Source organism: Taudactylus pleione, unplaced genomic scaffold (genome assembly GCF_031769625.1).
Source record: "Taudactylus pleione unplaced genomic scaffold, aTauple2 ptg000179l, whole genome shotgun sequence".
NCBI lineage: Eukaryota > Metazoa > Chordata > Amphibia > Anura > Myobatrachidae > Taudactylus > Taudactylus pleione.
The window spans coordinates 11850872-11872812 of record NW_028284581.1 but is presented as its reverse complement, the minus strand read 5'-3'; the positions used below and the strand labels follow the sequence as shown (position 1 = coordinate 11872812).

The following is a 21941-nucleotide window of genomic DNA, read 5'->3' as shown; positions in this document are numbered from 1 at the left end:
GGTATATCAGCCTTCTGTATCTCAGGCAGAAGGTAGCTCTGGTTGCGCTCTTGGCAGGCGGATAATAAATCTAAGATGATTTTGGAGACAATACCTTTCATGGGACAATCCTTATTTGGGCCAGAAGTGGAGCGCATCATTGCACAGATGACTCTATCATGCAGGGGGTATTGGATGTCCAGCCGCCTTATGTTCTACCTGGTACACCATGGGACTTTAACCTAGGGATATATTTACTATAGTGCGAGTTTTTAGTTGTGGAGTTGTTGCCCATAGCAACCAATCAGATACCACTTAACATTTATCTAGCACCTTCTAGAAGATAATAACTAGAATCTGATTGGTTGCTATAGGCAACAAGTCCACTTCTAAAAACTTGCACTAGTGCTGGCTGCTCTCCAGCTGGCTCCCTTTCAGCCACTAGAGTCAGTGGAATTATGGTGGCTAATGTGGAAGCTCTGCCAGCTCTCCCCTTTTGTTTTTTCATGCGGACCGGACGGTTCTCCGCATTCGGCCGTCCTTCATCCCTAAGTTGGTTTCACATTTTCACCGGAATCAGGAAATTGATCAGTTTCCATCTGATCCAGACTGATAATTACTGCTCAGTCGCGCCAATACACTGTTCAGCTATCAACCTGACCATTATTGGCTGATTGGGACGATAATTGATCGGTGTATACCCAGCATTAGAAATACATCATCCACTAAAGGCTGATTATATATTTACTGTTTGGCAGAAAGGTGCATTTGCTATCTGTAATAATGACAGCCCTCCATGTAGAGTTTAATGTGCCTTGTGCAAACAAAATGAGATAATAAAAAAGGTCAGCGACTCCCCACCCCCATATCCTCAGCCAGTACTAGCAATACGTAGCCTGGGCTTCCACTACACCACACTTGGTATAGTGAATTGCAGCTCCAAGCTGGCCAAGACAGTTTCTTCTTTCTTTTCATTTCTTCCTTCTCCATTTTTAACCAACTATTTATTTTTATAACCCAGTGCTTTGTGCATGGGAAGTTGTCAGCCAGGGGGAATGGCTGTGCATGGCTAGGAACATTCTCCATCCCACAGAAAATTAGATTTTTGCACTACACCTCAACATGAAAAGCGCCTCTTCCGTATGTCAGTGGGATCTTCCCCCATCCCCACCCAACCATGCCCCTCTGTCTGTGCTAACATCTGCTCCTCCACATGTGCAGCCATTTTGTACCTCAAACGTATGCTCCTGGTAGGATTCTAGGTGAACAGCACAACAGCGAGGTAAAACCATTTCTAATCATCTTATCTGTATGGTCAAATCATCCTGAAAAAATCAGAATGATTATGACAGCATCAAAATGTTTCCAGATAATATTCACACCAATAAAAATATATATCTCTTACATGAACATTAAATTCTATTAAAGCACTATTCATTTATTATCATGTGTACACAAACAAGCAGCACAGATCTTCTTGTCTCATCCACAGAGATACAGACTAGCACCAGCCCCACCTCCACCCCCTGCAGTAATAGCAGCTCCACCACTCCCCTCACCTCCAGCCCATCTGTGAACATGAGAAAGACAGGAAGACATCAGGCAACAAGAGACACACAGACGTGCCTCTCACAAGCAGCAGCCAGCATCTCGGGCGTCTCACAAGCAGCAGCCAGCATTTGGGGGCGTCTCACAAGCAGCAGCCAGCATCTCGGGCGTCTCACAAGCAGCAGCCAGCATCTCATCTCCATCATCAGCAACGCAGGTAAGACACAAGAGGCTCAATGTTTTCTGCAGGAATTGCTAGTCCTTCCTGACTAGCCATAACCAATTCCTGCTCTGAATCAGCTAGCTTGGGCCAGAAACTGCATGATCATGCTAATTTATGTTTTATCACCTACCACATGGGAGCTCCTTTACAGCTAGAAACTGTTACTACATATTGCACCATCAAAGCTGGTAACATTCATGTATGTTTGTTTGGCAGTCAATTTGGCAGCTGTAGGAAGTAGGTACATTGTATTAAATAATCTTTATTTTGCAATGTAGATACTGATAGCAGCTTCATGACTAAGTATTACTACTAATGGATGAATCACTCTGCACAAATTACTACCATAATCACATTTTTCCAATCATTTGTAGCGTCTCCTCTCACCATTGTTTTATGATCTAATTTTAAATTAAAATAAAAGAGCCAGCCATTTTACATGACGACTACTATGTAATCAGAGTAAAAATGCATGCAAATATATTATATATTAGAATATATCTTACTCTATCACTCTGCTGTTTAAAGAACCTACCTTGATTGAGGTTTGTAGTCAAGCAGCAGTTAAATACTTTAATTGAATATGAAATACATTATATAGTATTACTTTTTTTTTTTTTTTTAAATCAGATCCAGCCCTGACCAATGTGGTGCCCTGGGGAACATTATAAGTGGTACCCATTAAATTACAGCCAGTCCCACCACAAAGAATAGTGTTCATACACTCACATACTATACAGATGTATGTCTTTGAGATTTTATATTTTTAAAGAAACTAGTGTTAAATGTACAAACCACAAATCTATGATATAAATATCAAGGAACTAACCACAGAAATATAATCTAAAATAACAAGAAGTTCTACTGTATAAATAAGGGTATTGTGCAAAATGCACACAACAAAATAGACACAACATCCAAACTAATGTGTTCTTGAGTGCGATACTTAATACTGACAAGATTATGCTACAAATTGATGCCCCCAGTTTACATGATTATGACACGTATGACAGTCCCTTGTTCACATGATTATGCCACGTATGACAGTCCCTAGTTCACATGATTATGCAACAAATTCATGCACTCTGTCTCCTTATAGGCGACTGCTGGGAGAGGCCATGTGGTCTGCGTGCTAGGCGATATGTGGGCAGCCGCCGTGCATGCTCAACGCCACCCTGGAGCATTGGTGACCTAGATATTTACCTATATGGTCTATGCCTTGGGCCAGAACTGTTTTTTTATATTAGGCCATCATCTTTCAACCACTGTGCTGGTCAACTCAGCGCACTTGTACTGTAGTGTGTTTTATTCCTGAGAAGGCCAATGTAGTATGTTTAATTCCTTTGGAGGCCAATGTAGTATGTTTAATTCCTTTGGAGGCCAATGTAGTATGTTTAATTCCTGTGGAAGCCAATGTAGCATGTTTTATTCCTGTGGAAGCCAATGGGTGTGTATTTTTTTATGTGGGAACCAATGCATACATGCCTACTTTTGAAGAATCATTTCAGGGAGATTGTGAAAGCAACACCTATGAGTGCCGCAGTAAAGTGGGCGTGTACTGCTACATCTGAGAGGCGTGTCATAAATTGATTTATATATAAATGTAAATGAGACTCAAGGCAGTTAGTAAGATCTACTTATTCATGAAAACACACCGATACTTTTCAGAAAATGCAACCATAGGGATCATTGTACCTTATAACCAATGCAGGGAAATGATACTAATGATCCCATTTGAATGTATATATCTCTGGGGTTTTTTATATAACCACTTCATAATGGGGGTAATGTGCAATCAGGGAGACAGGGAGGTTGCTACTATTTTAGGGAGTCTCCCTGACAATCAGAGAGAGTTGGCAAGTATGGAACAATGTTTATGTATTTTCATTAGTCACGCACACCACATCGCCGGATAGTGTGCCTTGGCAATTGTAAAATCATGTAGTGTGCCTCGAGTTGAAAAGGATGAAATTACTGTATTAGGCTGTGGATGGCTAGTCACCAGAATTGTAGAATTATAAGGGACCTACCTCAGCTTGCTGCAGTTTCCAAACTTCCTACACTTCCTAGATGAAATTACTGTATTAGGCTGTGGATGGCTAGTCACCAGAATTGTAGAATTATAAGGGACCTACCTCAGCTTGCTGCAGTTTCCAAACTTCCTACACTTTCTAAACTAGAAGTTACACTATTTTCAATCATTTAGTGGGTACTAAAGTAAAAATATTGTGAAAATGTATGTGGATGTCATGTTTTGAGCTTCTACTGACTTACACCTCAATAGACATCCCCCTTTCTCTCTTCCCCTTTGTCTGTACACCAATCCCTGTCCTTTTATTTTTTTTGGCAGGTACTAGATTCTGCCTGGCATCACTTTCCCATTGGCCAGCTGAAGTTAATGCTGCACGTTACCCACCCTATCGGCAGTTCCATATTTACACCCCTTTTGTAAATCCTAAATAAAGAAAAGGGGCCGTCCGCTCATAAGGTTCCATTTAACAATGAGACATAACCCCTTTAGCACTTGCTAATGTTATGTCCTCAATTCAGTATCTAACAAACAGTAGTAAGATAAGCTCACAGCCGTTTGTCACCATCGCTAACGCCATACTATAGCGATGGGGTTCCAGTAAAAGCCTTTCCGGATTCAGTGAAACCTTAGAGGCCTTGCTGAGTCCCTGCTGGCTGCACAGCTTACACGCAGATGACCATCGCGCCTGCGCTTTGCACAGCTGCCCATCGCTGGCAGTGGTAGGTTACCAGCAGCACAGTGGAGAACACCGCCGAGGAGAGGGAAACTGCTGGACCTCGCTGGAGAGGTAAGTTATGTTAAATACCGAAGGCATAATCAGTAGTAGCTCTGTGATACTAAATTAAATATGCTGCCTGTAATAAGAATCGTTGATAAAGAGCTATTAGTGTAGTATAAACAGTAAAAATTTATGAAATGAGTAAGGTAACTGCGTACCATTAGTATAAAATGTATGTGCCTGTTTTAAAATATTATCCATACTGTATTGGAATGTTCTGTGGGCACAGCTTCAAATGAGGATGAATTCCAAAATAAAGGGGGAGACGGAGGGTGACGGGGAGTGGGTAATAGGGGAAGGCAGAGGGTGACGGGGAGAGGCATTGTGTGACAGGCAGTGGGTGACAAATATATTACATGTATTACAATTTACGTACCTGGGCCCACGGTAGAGCTGCAGGGAAGAAGAAATCCACAGGAACTCGTGGAGAGATGGAGGGAGGAAAGGTGAGAACCAGGAGGACCCCTCTGCGGCCAGACCACATCTCTTCTTTGCTAAGGCCCGCAGTGCAGCGGCGGCGTACTATAATGAGTCAGTGAGCCCCTTTATTGCGGTGCTGCACAACCGCTGGTACCACCCGTTTCTTCTCTATGTTATTATTAGTAATCCACATACAGTACTACATACAAAATTTGGGCACAGAACAACAAATATTGCACACAAGATCCATATTGACAGCCAGACATAACTTATATATCCATTGCTTCTGCCAATGGCTGCATGCAGGTTCCCCAACATAACTCGGTTTGCTCATTTCTACATGACACTGAGTGTGTACCAGAGTAATGTGACAGAGCTAATCAGTTACTAAAACCACATCAATCACATCATTACCAATTTAATTTAGCAAGTTGTACTATATTGCTATATAATATAATGTATACGACTTTGTCCCTTTGTGGCTGGATCTGGCTGGTGGAATTCCTATAGTTCAATTTAAGGCACGACATTCCTTGCTTGTAATTTGTCATATAGTATTTTGTCACCACATTTGTGCAAACAGCACATGCACAATGATGCCTGATGCCGTTTCCAATGTCATTCCTGATGATGATCTATTAATGCTTCAGCCATCATAGGGTATGATTGTCCCAGCCATCTGGGAAAGGTCTGGCGTATAGGACACATGGAAGCAGGAGGCAGATAAAGAAATGTGGAAGGAGGTGATCCTGATGCTTTGTGGAATCTTGCTTGGAGAAGCAAAAGCACTTGTCTTGACCCTTTGTTGATGGAGCTGGTAGATGGAATTGCTGTAGGTGAAGGTTAGGATTGCTTTTTAATACTCCCAGTTGGTCAAAGGGTATTTTGTCCCCATATCTGTGCAGCCATTTGTCCAAGCAGTACAAGCATAGACATACAAATACTGCACAGGCTGCCACAGCAATCAGCAGCCACTTCACCATTCCAGACACGGAACCCAGAAGTCTGATGGCCTTCCTGATAGCGCTTATGATGCCGTTCCTGATGGCGCACATGATGCTGTTCCTCATGGTGCACATGATGTTGTTCCTGATGGTGCGCATGATGTTGTTCCTGATGGTGCGCATGATGTTGTTCCTGATGGTGCGCATGATGCCGTTCCTGATGGTGCACATGATGCCGTTCCTGATGGTGCACATGATGCCGTTCCTGATGGTGCACATGATGCCGTTCCTCTTGGTGCACATGATGCCGTTCCTCTTGGTGCACATGATGCCGTTCCTCTTGGTGCACATGATGTTGTTCCTGATGGTGCGCATGATGTTGTTCCTGATGCTGCACATAATGCTGTTCCTGATGGCGCACATGATGCTGGCCTCATGGTGCACATGATGTTATTCCTGATGATGCACATGATGGCACTCATATAGCCATTCCTTAAAGTGTTTTTTGGAAGGCTCTTCCATGGAGGCATCTGTCCGTCCAGCTGGAAGAGGCCTAGTGTAGAGTTCACCAGAAATCGGGAGGCACATAAACAAAATAAGTAGGAACTCGTGTTCCTTATCTGATTCGTACTAGAATCCTGCTCTCTCTATGAACAGTCAATGAGTGAACAAGTTGAAGCTGCACTGAGATATAGCAGCACTGAGCGCAAAGCACTGTGAAGCATTGAAAGACAGAGGAGCACTTAAAAAGGTTACAATGCAAACTGACGTAATGCCTGTGATGTTATCAGTTATTATGGCGCATCACTATGACCTTACAGACATTTAACTATAGCTGTGCCAGGGAGAAATCCCAACCTGACTGTCTGAAATTTTGTAGGCCAGTTTAGTTGCTGTGTAAAAGAAGGATGAATATAATTTAATACATAGTTCATTTATTATTATTTTAAAGAATTACATAAGCATTTGTTTAATAAGATTGAGCAGTGTATAATAAACTTTTACACAGTCGGTGAGTGAAGAAATGTTTGGTCACAGGATTTTTACAGTACAAGAGAAAATGATCAGGGCTATAGCAAGGTGGAATAAGAACTAATATACAGTAATATATATGGAACATTTATGTGGCTTATATTAGAACCTAATTGTGCTCAATAGCTGGATAAGATCTGGTAATTACTAAGAATATAATGTTATTTTCAGTTTTGTCTGAAATTCATCCAGTACAATCTGGTAAACAGACAATATATTTACCCCTTTCTAGCTGAATCTACCTATGTAATTATCTATTTTGCAAATAATATAATAGTTTAAACTATAAGATTGTCTGTAATATAGCCAGATTAATCTAGTACAGGATAATAAAATAAAGTGCCCAGAGTCTATAACTCCGGCGCTGGGCGCGCACAGCTCAGTGTGCTGCCGGCCACCAGGCGGAGAGGAGGGGGCCTGTGTTGGAGACTGCACACAGGTCCCCTCCTCTCTAGAAACGCCCCTGACAGGAATCCAATTGAAAGGTTACTTGCATGCAGAATAATTGTGACTTTGCTCTACTAATACTAACAAGAACACCTAATATATAAATAAACATGCACACACACATATTCAGAGTAAATAGGAAGGAAAGCATTGACAAGGAATCCACAGGTTTCTTTTCTTCTTTTTATTTTCAAATTTTTTATTATTATTAATTATTTATTGTTTATTGGTTTTAAACAATATTTTGCTAACGTTACACAAATTTTAAATAATAATATGCATTAAAAGTTATGTTTTAAAAAATGTGCTCCACTTTGAGATAACTCTTTCCTCTCTCTCTTAAAATTAAATCAAAATCTGTACGGGGTTCAGGCTGATATTCTTCTGTAAACTAGTGCAAAGGTTCACCTCCTTTGTTCCGGAGCTACAGTACCACTCGCCAGCTGCCTAGGGCACAGGGACCGCGGGCCATTGGTGGTGGTGGTGGTGGTGGTCTGAGGCTGCCTATCAGTACAATGAACGCTGTCTCTGCAAGGAACTAAAATGAATGTAGCTGCATGTAGACTCCAGATAAATTACTTGGATCACCTGTAATAATGATAGTAATAAATATTATAAAAGTAAGTATTAATATATTTAAAATATTTAAAATAAATTATAATACCGGGATGCACACGTGCCAAAGGGTTCACGACTGCCGGCAATGGAATGAGTTGCTTTTTTACTGCTCCAAGCCAGTATCACCGGGAAACTGAGCATTGCTCAGCTGTACTGGTGACTGAGGGCCTGATTCAGCAAGGAACGCAGTTGCTTATACGCACGCGATCGGCCGATTGCTGCGTAATGCGCATGGTATGCATCGCAGTGGGAAAACTGGCCACTGTGATCGGGACAGAGATTGCAGAGGATATGCAGACCCATGGCAGAGCGATTAACAGAAAGTACCATTTGTGGGTGGTGACTGGGGGGGGGATGATCAGGCAAACGCAGGAATGCCAGTGCATTTCAACTCCATTGCATGGGCATGCATAAATTAGCCACTACGATACCAGATGCCGCCTGAGGCCTCATAGTGTGCGCTGAAGTAAGCAAATCCTGAGTATGGTCTGGGCTTCATGAACTGTCTGATGTTACTCAATGTTACCGGTTGTTTCTCTATGGAATGTCCCACTGCGCAGGCTCAAACTATTATTTGAGTTTGCTTTCGCAATGTCTCGGTTATTGCAAGTTCCTGAGCAGGTCTCTGCAATCCATGGGCGTTCCTGGGTGGAATTGGGGAGGTGACTGAAAGTGTTTGCAAAAAGAGACTGGTCCGTGGTCATGTTATGGGAGTTCCAGGGGTGTGTCTTCGCTTCTGGCTGTGTTCCTATTCGCAGACCCACAGTCTCAGTGGCTAGGTTCAGGGAAACCGTTGATCCGGAATCTGAGCAGCCCAGGACTTACTCGAGAAGTTGGTTTGCGTCCGTTGTTGCTTCGATGGTGGTGTGTTCTCAACCCCCGGAGGATCTACATACAACGTAGATAGGTGGCGCACTCAGGTTCTAAGTACCTAGAAACCTAGAAACCCCCCCTGCACACACACCAATGATCAACACAGTATTGAAATAATCTTATCTGGCTCAGTGCACACCAAATATGCAACAGGTTCAATTCAATATAGTGAGTAAAACACCTATACTCAAATGCAATAGTAAAAAGTAGGTAATTGGATAAAACACAGTGCTCCTTGATGTTAGATGTACAGTAGATTATACGTCAATATAAATTAATAGGTACTCAATTTACTGAAAACGAGACCGAATTATCCAAAAAGTAAACACATTTATTAAAAAAGCACAGACAAAAATAAATTTGGACATTACTAAATGACCATATACATGGTCCAGAATCAATGTAACGGGCAGGATAAACATATATAGTGGGATCTTTCAGTTCATATCATATTGGTCCCGTGGTGTATGTAAACTGTTGTTATGGAGCCGTCGTCCGGATTCAGGCTGAGATCCACAACACACCACAAGCGCTTTAGCCCTTTGAAGAATGGTAGATCCAAAGTCCCAAATTTAGATAGTTTTGGCCGCCGAACAATGCATTTCGGACTTGATGTTCCTATTCAAGCGCTATGTAACCAATATACACCAACATACATCTCTACACTTATCTCAAAATATCTTCCAACCCAACATCTCCGCTCTGCACAAGATCTGCGCCTCTCCTCCTTACTCATTACTTGTTCCCTTTCACGGTTACAGGACTTTTTTCGTCCTGCACCCACCCTGTGGAATGCCCTCCCACGCACAATAAGACTTTCCGCTAGCCTCCAAACATTCAAGCGTTCTCTGAAAACTCAACTCTTCAGACAAGCTTATCAGATTCCAGAATCTCCTACATAACCTTTATAGCTTCCCTATCTAACTCCCTTATAGTATACACATATCACATTTTCTCTTTCTTCAATTTCACAACCTCCTAACCCTAGGCCAACTTTCCTGTGTGACTGGATCATACAGCGCACCAATAACCTCTGCAATCTGACTGGACCAATTTGCAATATGTAGCACCTATCCTTGTGTATCAACACCTATTTCCCTATAGATTGTAAGCTTGCGAGCAGGGCCCACCAACCTTTGTCTGTCTCTTACAATCCAGTTTTAATTAATTAATGTTGTTAATGTCGTTTCAAATTGTAAAGTGCAATGGAATATACTGCGCTATATAAGAAACTGTTAATAAATAATATATATATATATTATATAAAATTGCTTTTTCTTTGTTCCGAATTGAGGACTCGGAAAACCCTCTTTAATTATCCTGCGTTTGCCCCTGCAACCTCTGATGTTTTATAATGTAGTGGCTTAAGATCTCTCCCCAGCAAATCCCCCCCCACCTCCCTACGTGCACCTTCCCCAACACCAGGGGCTTCAAGCTGTCAGCTGAATTCTGTCCACACTGAATATTTGAGCCGTCCCCTCCTCTATGCCATTAATTTGACATTGGGGAATTCAGGCTGCCAGCATAGAGATTTGGTTGCAGTTCAGCTCACTCTCCTTACAAGGTGTTGGATAGAAGAGGCACAAAATGAAGCTATTTCATGCTCCAAAAATAATGCCCATCCATCTCTTTTGGTCCACTCACTCACACTTTACCCACAGCCCTCTGCAGTCACTATATGCCATCAGAGAAAAAATATTTTCAGGCTATTGTGCATATTTTATTTGCTCTTTGACTCTACTATTGAGGCAGATATTAACTAAAGTGCACATATTTGGTGTCCATATAACCATTACAAGTAGCCCAGTAAAATTGGTGATAAATTTGCTATTTTTATTGTCCATATAATTTTATAAAATATCAAAATATATATTTATTTTGCAACACTATGTAAACAATATAAATAAAGATTTCTGCTTCGAAAATAAAGCCCTATCAGTTGCATCTTTTAGAAAACAAATGGAAACTTAATGGTGTACACTAAAAATGAGCAATGTTATTTTGTTGGCTGTGGTTGTCTTTAAATGTTATTTTGTTTGTTTGTTCTTCTACAGGCTCATACATGAATATATATAACTCACAAAAGAGGGCGTTTTCTGACCTCCTATAATGGCGGCACGTGACATCATGACTTTGTGTTTATACACTTTGTTCATCTGGTTGTGCTCAGTTACTGGTAAGAGTAATTTAATCACAATTCTGAACATTTCATTTGAACAAGTTCTTCTTTTTTGCTTAAATCAATTTGTTATTATCTTTTACTTTAAGGCACCCAAAATGTCAGCAGTGTCATTCAAATAATATACATAGTAACATTGTAATTTTACATATCATAAGCAGAATACAATGTATACTGAGGATCTTAGGAACAGCACAAAGCAATAAAATTAAGGGTGAGTACACATCAGACGATATATTGTCCAATCCTGCCGTTTGGAGCAGCATATTGTACACATCCGATCTGGCCTCCTCCTCTCCGGCGGTGCAGTAGACTCTGGCAGTGTGCCCCATGTGCACCGCAGAGATTGCATACAGCTGAATGCTGCCATGAACAATATAGCGCACAATCATGCGCTATATCGTTCAGTGTGTACGACAGTTCGACATCTCGTCTCGTCGGTCAGGCCGTCGGTCGAGATACACATCGTTCTGATGTGTACCCTGCCTACTGAAGGTGGGGACAAGTGATGAGGATAGAGCATACATATAGTGTTCCCGCTAGCTTGTTTTAGCGGGGTGCCGCACCCTGACCAGTGTCCACAGTGATTTTAAAAGGGATAAATTTGCCCTGCCCAGTGTCCCGTGGGTGGGACAAGTTGCAATGACCGATCACCGCCAGGTGAATAGACGCCGCACGCATCTATTCCAAGGACATGCCCCTCCCTGGTTGCCATGCTTTTTTTTTTTTGGGCAACCCCCCCAAGCACCCTGCCCTTCCCGCTAGAGGGAACAATGATATATATATATATATAGGGAACAACAAATAGGCGGCACTCTGCAGGCTTAAAAGTCCTTTATTGCCGACGTTTCGGGGACCTGTCCCCCGTCTTCGGGGACATACATAATATATGTAATAGTAGGGCAACTGGTGGTGAGTCACATTGAGGACACAAATCGGCACCCGATGAACCTGTACCCTACATGAGGGCAATCACTATTGGACACATAAATTTAAAAGATAAAATAAGGAGCACAGGTGGCATTATAAGTTCTAAGGGAAGAACAAGAGGAGTGGGGGCCCTGTCTTTGATAGCTTAAGGTGCCCATCCACTAGACGATTTATGTGAGCGATTGAACGATAATGATATCGTTATCGTTCAATCATTTGCAAATCGCTTGCAAATCGTTTGTAAAAATGTCTTAAACGACCATCGATGCGCGTATCCACTGGTCACTTCCGATATCTATCATCGTGCAAATGTGCTGGACAATCTGACGATATTGTCAGGTTCAGCATGTTTCCAGATGATTGATGAGCCTGCACTGAAAGACTGCTCGTTCAGTGTAGGCTCATCACAGACTTACAAACGACTGCACAATTATAATGTCGTAATCATGCAGTCGTTTTCATGTCTGCTAATGGATGAGCACCTTTACATATGAAGATTAGGTGTAGAAATATTGGCCTGGGTGTGAGAGGCAGTTATCTGGGTGGAGTTGACGTGATGAGGGGGATAGGGATAGTGAGCCAGTAAAGCAGTGTAACAATTGAGCAAGGATTTCATGGACCTGGTACTTTGAACTAGGATTGGTGCCTCCCATAACAGGCGCGGAATCAAATGCACCTGGTGGTTTTCAACAAGTACGATTTCAACAAGGGGATTTGGACTTTGCTGCGCCTGGTACACTGTTCATTATGTAACAGACTGGTAATATAGAATAAAGTCCAGGAGAGGGTGGAGGAACCTGGATAGCAGACAGTCAGGAGTATGGACAATGAGACTGGGTCAACCTTGTAGTGGGGAGCAGATGGAGGAGCAGTTGTACATAGCCAGGACCAGTACAAAGTAATACTATATCAGGATCAGAGGGCAGGCAGAATCATCAGGAAAGCTGGGTCAGAACTGGAAGGAAACAGAGACTGGACACTGTAGTAGGAAATTTAGATTGTAAGCTCCATTGGGGCAGGGACTGATGTGAATGGCCAAATATTCTCTGTAAAGCGCTGCGGAATATATCACCCCCTCCAAAAGATGATGCCACTCCTGCAAAACCAGTTTATTTGTCAACAGTTCCTTGTCGCCTATGGCATCATTTTTCTCAGGATCCAGAAATGTACGTGAAAGAAGGAACAGGGATGCCATTTTCCAAGCGAACTTCTATTGGAAAGTACAACACCTACTGTGGAGGCATCCATGTACAGGTATAAAGGTGAATTAAGTACACGTCACCTCAGTATTGGAAACAAAGAGCTGTTTAAGAAATGGGCGTCTTCTAACTCTTAAGGCCAATAATTTTGTATCTTTATGTTTCCTAGTCAGAGCGGTGATAGAAGTTACCACGGAGGAATAGTTTTTAATGAAATTTTGGTAATAGTTGCTAAAACCTAGAAATTGTTGAATGGCTTTTAAGCCAATGATTCTTGACCTGATAGCAATAGCAAAGAGTTTATCAGGATCCTTTCAGAGTCTGGAACCTGAGAGGTTGTAACCAAGGCTTGTGCCAGTCCAAAGTAGGTGAATGTCTGCATAACTGGGGTAACCCATGATGTATTGGGTTTACAGCAGCTGGAATGACCACAGACGATATAATCTCTTTGTGAAGAACTCTGATTTATAACGTCAGTGATAAAGTCTGGTGGTGAATCATGCCACATAGGGATCTTACTACCAAACTCACCTGTTAAATAAAATAAATGCTAGAAAAAGTAGTCTTTCTAAGGCAGGAGTGGGCAATAAGCGACTCTCCAGCATGCATTGCAACCATATTAGCATGGCCAAATGGCAAAACTGTGGCAGGACATGTTGGGATGTGTAGTTCTACAACAGCTGGACAGGGGGCACTTATTGCCTACCCCTATTCTAAGGGGTGCACAAAATCCTGTTTCTAATTTTTATTTTAATTTTTTTGTTTTCTCATGTAAAATATAACTTTTCTTAACATTATTAATAACCACTTAACTTAGTGAAAATATATTTCTTTAAAAACAGTGAAATAAAACAAAACTGTAAAGAAGAAAAATATTAATATAAGGCTGTACAATGTCACACACATCCCTGTGCGATGCAGATCATCTATGTGCAGTGTTTTTAGCAGTATTATCACTATAATGACTACGTAGTCAATTCAAAAAGAAACCATACATGAACTGAGCTTATTACACCTTTAGTATAATGCCCTGTGGATCACCAACTCCCTGTTGTAGATTGTAAGTTCAATTCAATTCTTGCTACATTACCCAAATATTGGGATATGTTATTGTAGCTGTGAAATTTAAGAGAACTTACAGCCAACATATGCTCTATATTTAATCAGGGGTTTAGTTTAGTCCTAGATGTCATACTCCATTTTGTGTATCTCCAAGTAAACTGTTATTTATAATCGTTGCTATGTATAGAGACACAGTTTAATTACCCATATTATGGCTATTCTGATGTCTCAATCAAAAGATCCTTATGTTTTCATACCTCATAGACTCATTATTCATCAATTTTTATTTTCTTATTTTAGTTATTTCACTCCCCTCTGTCTTACTCCGATTTATCAGGAGATAGTAAGTGGAATATTAAACTGATCATTCAGTTTAATACTCAAAATATTAGGCAATAGACTGTAAAGCAGACATTTGTGCTGCCAATCACACATTGAACTTGATACAAAAGGGTCTATGTACTTATGATCGCAGACCAGTCACGATTATTATGTACCTATCTCGCCGAGGATATTTTCATTTTTAATAAAAATATCCTGGCTATGTACTACAGGGTACTCATAGGGACAGCGTTTTCGGTAACCGATGTCCCTGCAAATTATAACCTCCTGCATTTAGGAGGTCTTTCACAGAAGTGAAAGACTTCCCCAGGGGAAGCTGACACTGTCAGCTTCCAGAACTGGCTGGGGGCTGCGGGGGAGAGATCGAAAGATCTCTCTCCTGCCCCTGGAGCCCCCATAGGCTTATAGTAGTTTACACCATATAAAGATGGTGTAAACTACCGTGGCCGAAAAGCTTTGCTTTTTGAAGTTTAGTACAGTAGTGATCAGATAAGTAGTCCCCAGTGATAATAATGGGGACTGCGATCTGCAGCGCTAATTAGCTCTTTGCCAGAGATTTCTGTGGAATCTCCTGCATTGCGCTTTTAGTACATAGGAACAATGCAAAAAATTATGCAAAAACTGCGGTTTCTGCATAATTTTCTATATCAAACAGCTTGATACATAAGCCCAAAGTATTGATGTATATTTCTCAGTTGCAACAAAAGTATCAGAATTGGGCACTGCAGTTTGGTTATATACTACTGAATTCAGTTGCACTTTGCTTGCTAGCAGTCTCTACTATATGACTGCTGTGAGCCCATCCGTGCTAGGATCACCCCCGGTTTGTACCACACAGCAGCTTTTTTTATATACAGTATATGCACATGAGTGGAGATAATATTATATAATAAGCATCAGAATCTGTTATTATATTGTTGATATTGTAGATGTGTTCCATCTACAATGTCTTCGTCATTCCCACATATATTTTCTCATATGGACACATTAGATAATAAATTGCTCCATGTGTGGAGCAGTTTATCAATTATTTTATTTCTCAACGGGTTCCAAATTTGTCCGTAAATTCTTCCCGTGCAATCATGAATGTGCAAATCTTACAGTACCGATTGTTGGGTAGTGTGTATGGTGTATAACTGCCTTTTTCCTGATCGTTTAGGTCGGTCTGAATCGGTCTCGTCTTTAGTATCGTTGGGCAGAATCTTATAGTGTGTACCCAGATTTAATGTAACATTGTAAAAAGTAACATTTAGAAGAAACTATTTGGTTGTTAATATTTGTTGCAACTAGCAGTCTCCAGCATTAGAGACTACTTCAAAACGGGATGTAGTTAAAATGCTGACCATCATACTTGTAAAATTCATGCCTATTATTATAGAAGGTTTGCACCGCACTAAGTTCTAAATTAGCGGGACTGCAAATTAGCAATTTATACAATACACACAAACACATTATGCACAATATAAAAAAATTGGACAAAATGAAAAATAAAATTATTTATTTATTTCATGTGATTAAAATGACATACTTGCTTTACTCAGTTAAAAATAACTACAATTTAGAGCACTCGGCTGAATCAACAGTTCTGTTTGTCACATATCGCTGTTCCAAAATATGTTGTTTGTTTGTGTACTCTCCAGGTTATCTGTGTGACCAGTGCAAAGAGGGGGCCACGTTCACTAATGCAGCTATAACGCCTAACTTACAAAAGACACGCCTAATGAGAGTGCCAAACGCTAGAACTATGTCAGACTGCACTACAGCTTGTTGTAACCATTCCGGCTGTGATATGTCCTGGATGTTGGGCAGGCAATGCTATATTGTAAACTGTCAGCATAAAGAGAGCTGTGAGCCCCAAAAGATAGACAGCATGCAGTCTTACCTAACATTTGTCCTAAGGCCTTCTCCAAGATTTATACCCTTACCACTCTATGAAAACTTTGCCCCAAATCGAGAATATTTATTGGGAGATCAGGATGACCCTAAGGACGATATGGTCAGTCTTAAAGAATTATCTTCCCTAATTAAAAGCCCCACCCTAGAGGATCTGACAGAGTACGCAGAAGACTATGTTGGCCCGCAAATGGATTTTCTTCATCTAAGTGGTAAGGAAGAGGACAAAGTAAGACCTGACTTGGACTACATAGGGTGGCTTTTGCCAGAAGTACAGAAGAATGCCACTGCTGTAGATGTCGGTAGACGCAATGATGATGCAGCAGAACATCCCAGAGAAGAGTCCTCAATGAGTAATGTGGTTGTGAACAATGTTTCTAAGACATCTTCTGGAGCTCATTCAACTCCTACTATAACACAAGCAGAGATCGTTTTGACAACTACTCAAGGAGAGGTATTTTCATCTTCATATTTTCGGAATGTAATTTCCATTACATAGTGGGTAGAAGAACGTATGCTCATATTCTGACAATTTTTTTGCTTATACAGTCTTATTTTATTTTTTGTTTTAAGTTATTAGAGGGTTCTTGGCTTGATATAATTGTTTTATTAGAGTTTTACGTAAACACAAATCAAAGAAATACAAACAAAACATAACAATTTCATCATGATGAGGCATTACACAAATCAATACACAAAAAAATAAGAGCCTGACTACAATCCAAGGAAAAGAAGAATAAATCTTAACCTTTGTCTTCAGTATACACAAAAGGAAAACTGGAGCAATTGTATATTATAACTAAGATGTGTGCAGTGGAATTTATGAACATACAGTATATGTAACACTTAGGAGTAGATTTACTAAAGTGAGAGTTTTTAGAATTGGAGATGTTGCCCATAGCAACCAATCAGATTCTACTACATTTAACTAGCACCTTCTAGAAGATAATAGCTGAAATCTGATTGGTTGTTATGGGCAACATCTCCACTTCTAAAAACTCTCAATTTAGTAAATATATCCTTTATAGTCTAAATGACAAAAAGTTTCTAAAATTATAAACTTGGTACTAGGATGCTAAGGAAGTATCAGACCTTTTACCCAGTCTGGACTGGCCCTAACCATCCTATTTTGTATGGCATTGAGAGACAGCATTGCAATTTCTAAATAGATATTGTTTGTGTATAACGACATCATTATACTGTGCTCTCCATTTGAAAACATCAGGAGGGTTAGCTGCATACCAAACTGTGGCTATTATAACCTTCGCCAGGGTAGTAAGGCACATAGTATACCTATAAAGTACCAATGAGTGCAATTCCTCTAAATCCAATCCGAATAAACATATCCTCGGGTCTAATGGGGAAAGTAAAGGGGCCGTGGTCCTAATATTGTTCCAGACTTTTGACCAGAATGAAAATACTACCGTACATCTTGGGCAATTAACGTTGGGACACACACCATACCACTATAAGGAAAGTGGTGTACGGTACACCCTATGCAAGATATAAAAGAAAACCTGCTGGTACTGCACACATGGGATGGTGAATTTCATAGAGCCTAGAATTTGCGACAATTGTTCATCAGAAATAGAATCCAGATTAATTTCCCATTTCAGTTTGAGGGGATCTAACAACTCTGATAACAAGTTAGTATTAAGACTAGCCTATATAGAGGAGATTTGATCCCTAGAGCCCAACCGCCTGATCATAGTTTTAACCGGAGAGAGGGAGATATTATTGGAGAGGAGTTACCAAATTGAACTTGTATTGAATGTTGCAATTATCTATATAAACCCGTATTAGGAAAACCAAACTCCAACTGTAACTGCAAAAAAGATTTAAACACCACCTTCATATAAATGGCTTGATTTAATGTTGTTTAGCTTTGTTATTAGAGTGACAAGTTCACTGTAGTCCAAAATCCACCTCCTCAAGTGCCTGATTTAGAGATGGACACAGTTATGCAGCTGTCTCATTACTGAAGTTGCTTGCAGTGAGGATTTATTCGCAAAGTGATTCACAGGCAGTGACCATTTGTTGGTGGCAACTCAAACGCAGGCATGCCGTGACCATTTTCTGGGTGTGTCTCTGCCTGCGACTGCAATCCTGTACACAGTCAAAATGGGTCAGGTGTCTCAGTTCCGGTGGGCATTCTATGCGACCATAGGGTTACACAGCAGGCCAATTATCGGCTGATCTGTGTCTTTGTACACAGTCGCTTGGATTTGCAAAGCCACTGGTGGTGTCTCAATTCAAATCCAGATGGTGGCAACATTTACATATTTTCCCACAACCACTGCATACAGAATCACGGTCATGATGGCATTTGTATCCATATCTGAATCAGGCCCTATAGGCACACTTCTTGCATCCTCTGGTGGGATTAGCTAGGCCAGAGGTTCCCAAATTCTGTCCTCAAGACACCCTAATGGTCCAGGATCACCATACTTGAGCACAGGTGACTTAGTGAATGCCTCAGGGGTCTATTTAGTAAGCCTTTTTCAAATACAGCCTGTGACATGGCAGTCAGGAGCTGATTGGTTGGCACTTTATCTCCATCCAAGGCTTAGTAAATCGACCCCTATGTCTTTTGATTTAACCATCTGCTCAACCATGGATATCCTTAAAATCTGGTTAGGGTGTCTTGAGGACCAAATTTGGGAATCTCTGAGCTAGGTTGATCTGGTCTTGCTGAGTGCAGGCTGGTCACATGAATGCACCTAGTTATTCACCCTCATACAAAAACAAGATTTTATATTGTAGGACTATAATATGGATATAAGAATTAAGTTGTGAAGAGCACATTTACAGGGGTGTACCCTGTTTATGGTGGTCATCTTCACTGCAAATGGATTTTCAGTGGTATATATTTTGTACTTTCTTTGCACATGTTATACTTAAAAAAACTGTTTGCATTTCCACTAGTGCAAAAAAAATAAAAAGTTCAGGCACACAAAATAAAAACATGTAATAAAGACAGCTCCAATATCCCCTCACTTTCATATATTACGATATTTTAAGTCTCCATTTAAAAAAAAAAAATCTCCATCCTGTTATTATATATAGGTTTTCTAATACTATTTTTGTATTCTATTACAGTAGACCTGTATTAATAAAAACATATTTTTCCTCCTAACTTTGTCTTATCACACTTGTAGCTTCCAACTCTTTTGCCTAATTCCTCATCTCTGGATAAACAAGTATTACCTGGGGTAGCTGAGAAAAGTGAAACCAATACAACATTTCAGTGGATGACAGAACATCAGGAGGTCACAGAACGCACAACCAATACTGAACCATGGAATCCCACTGTTACACAAGTTTTGCCCACCTCCTCTGCCCAAGTGCCCAGTAAGTTACGTGACACAGGACTATATAAAACAATGTTTACTTATATTTTCAACATGCCAGTCTTTTTTTGGTTACATAAAAATGGGATCTTACTTGCCTTTGTCAAATGTACCAAAATGAGCTTATCATTTCCAACTTCTGAAATTAGGTTAAAGTGTCACTAGTGTCATCCAGGTCTATTCACGGGAAGTTGTGGAACTTCCGTTAAAAATTCAAATTTTTAGCTTCCATTAAAAAATAGAATCCCATTAAAAAACAGAATTGAGTATTTTGGTGTTTTTCAGGGAAGCTGTAGGAAATTAAAGAGTCATTGAAGGCTGCAGCTGGCTAAATGACCAGCTGGGCAACTCCACGCTACCACAATTGTGACAAAATTTGGTTCATTTTAAATCATTAGTATTTCCACAAAGAGTATGTAAGAAAGCTAACTACTAAACCCACATCACAGGAGATTCTGGTATCCGTCCTATTAATGGTCTTACCGCAAAAGTCAGTAGTCACAGTGTATAAATAAAAAGAGTTGTCAATACTTTATAATGGGTCGCAATGTGCTAAATCAGAGCATCTAGTGTGGCACAAGACCGGGAGAGAAAGCCTTAACTCCCCCATCAGAGATCATCTAGGTCAGTGATTCCCAACCTCGGTCCTCAAGGCACACCAACAGTCCTGGTTTTAGTGATATCCATGCTTAAGTACAGATGGTTAAATCAAAGTAGCTAAGTCACCTGTGCTCAAGTGTGGCTATCCTTAAAACCTGGACTGTTAGTGTGCCTTGAGGACCATGGTTGGGAACCCCTGATCTAGGTGAAAATTAGACATAGAGGGGATGATGCAGAGATGAACTTGGACTCCAGCCAATTTTCATAACGCAGAATAATAATTAAGCCCTGCACATTCCCAGAAAACTGGGCAAAGCATTTGTGACCATGTAGATTTCTATGAATCTGACATGACTGCTCGCGACTGGGTAGGAGAGGCAGGGAACAGATGGGCCATTCTAACATAGGCCCAGTATAGTAATGGCATGTTTGTGTAATTGTAAACAGATGCAGATCATTACAGAGATGCCGATACGCCTGCCAGCCATTTCATTGTACCAGGCTTAGGGCATGATCATGACAGGTGCCAGCACTAGATAAGCGCTGCTGATTGGCTGACTGAATTGCTTGTGTGAGCACATTTTAGGAAGAATGTTTTTTCATTTTTATTGGTACACAAAAAGGAGAGTTGTGCATGTTGTATTCCGGGGGGTTCATTTATTATATTCACAACTAACAATGATTGCGTCATTTAAAATCAAAACATTAGGGTAAGTTACTGTAAGTATACCTTACATATGCCTCATTAATACCTGACACATATGATACAGGTGCAATTTAGCATATGTACTGCTTTCTTCTAGCATTCCTTTATATACAGCTTATATGAGGTAGTACTGTACATAGTGATAGTTTTTCTTCATTTGTGTATAGGCCCTTGGATATCTACTTTTTTGTTTACTTGAGGACATTTTACAGATGAATATCGTGTGTACACACAGCACGATCTGGTGACTGACCACACAATATGTCAGTCACCAGACGCATCCAAATGCATGGGGTCATTCATCAAATGTACAGATTGAGCAGCATGTAAGCTCGATCTGTCGATGCGATGAACGACCCCGTGGGAGGGCACATGGTTGCTCATAGTGGGTACACACTGGCTGATGTGGACGATACATTAGCTCGATCCGCCGGGCGACATATCGTCTAGTGTGTACCCACCTTTAGTTACTATGGGCCTGATCCAGAGTTGTACCCAAAAAAGCCGTAAATGCTCATGCAGTTGCTTGCACGGAACTATATGTATATTCTCCCATATGCAGAGTTGTATGGACCTCCCCTGTCCACTTGGTTTCATAGCTGTCATCATTATGAGTGGGCACTTACACCAGCCATATCCTTGGTGCAAAAGAGCTGCCTGACCACAGGTGCAATTGCACGTATGCACAACAATGCATAGCCAGCAATTCAGTTCCATATCTGAATTTAGCCAAAGTGAGAACACCCTGTTACAGCCCTGTTATAGCCCTTCAGGCGCAAATAGAAA

At 40.8% G+C, this 21941-nt stretch overlaps 1 protein-coding gene across 2 annotated transcripts in view; it reads left to right on the top strand.

Moving 5' to 3' along the window:
• Positions 1–21941, top strand: part of KIAA0319 (KIAA0319 ortholog) — a 66542-nt gene that overhangs the window by 5330 nt on the left and 39271 nt on the right. For both annotated transcript variants that reach the window (XM_088475862.1, XM_088475861.1), the window contains exons 3-6: positions 1472–1744; positions 10949–11070; positions 16247–16953; positions 19658–19850. In XM_088475862.1, coding sequence (XP_088331988.1) covers positions 11004–11070; positions 16247–16953; positions 19658–19850 — 967 coding nt within the window. In that variant the 5' untranslated portion in view covers positions 1472–1744; positions 10949–11003. The remainder of the gene's footprint in view (positions 1–1471; positions 1745–10948; positions 11071–16246; positions 16954–19657; positions 19851–21941) is intronic.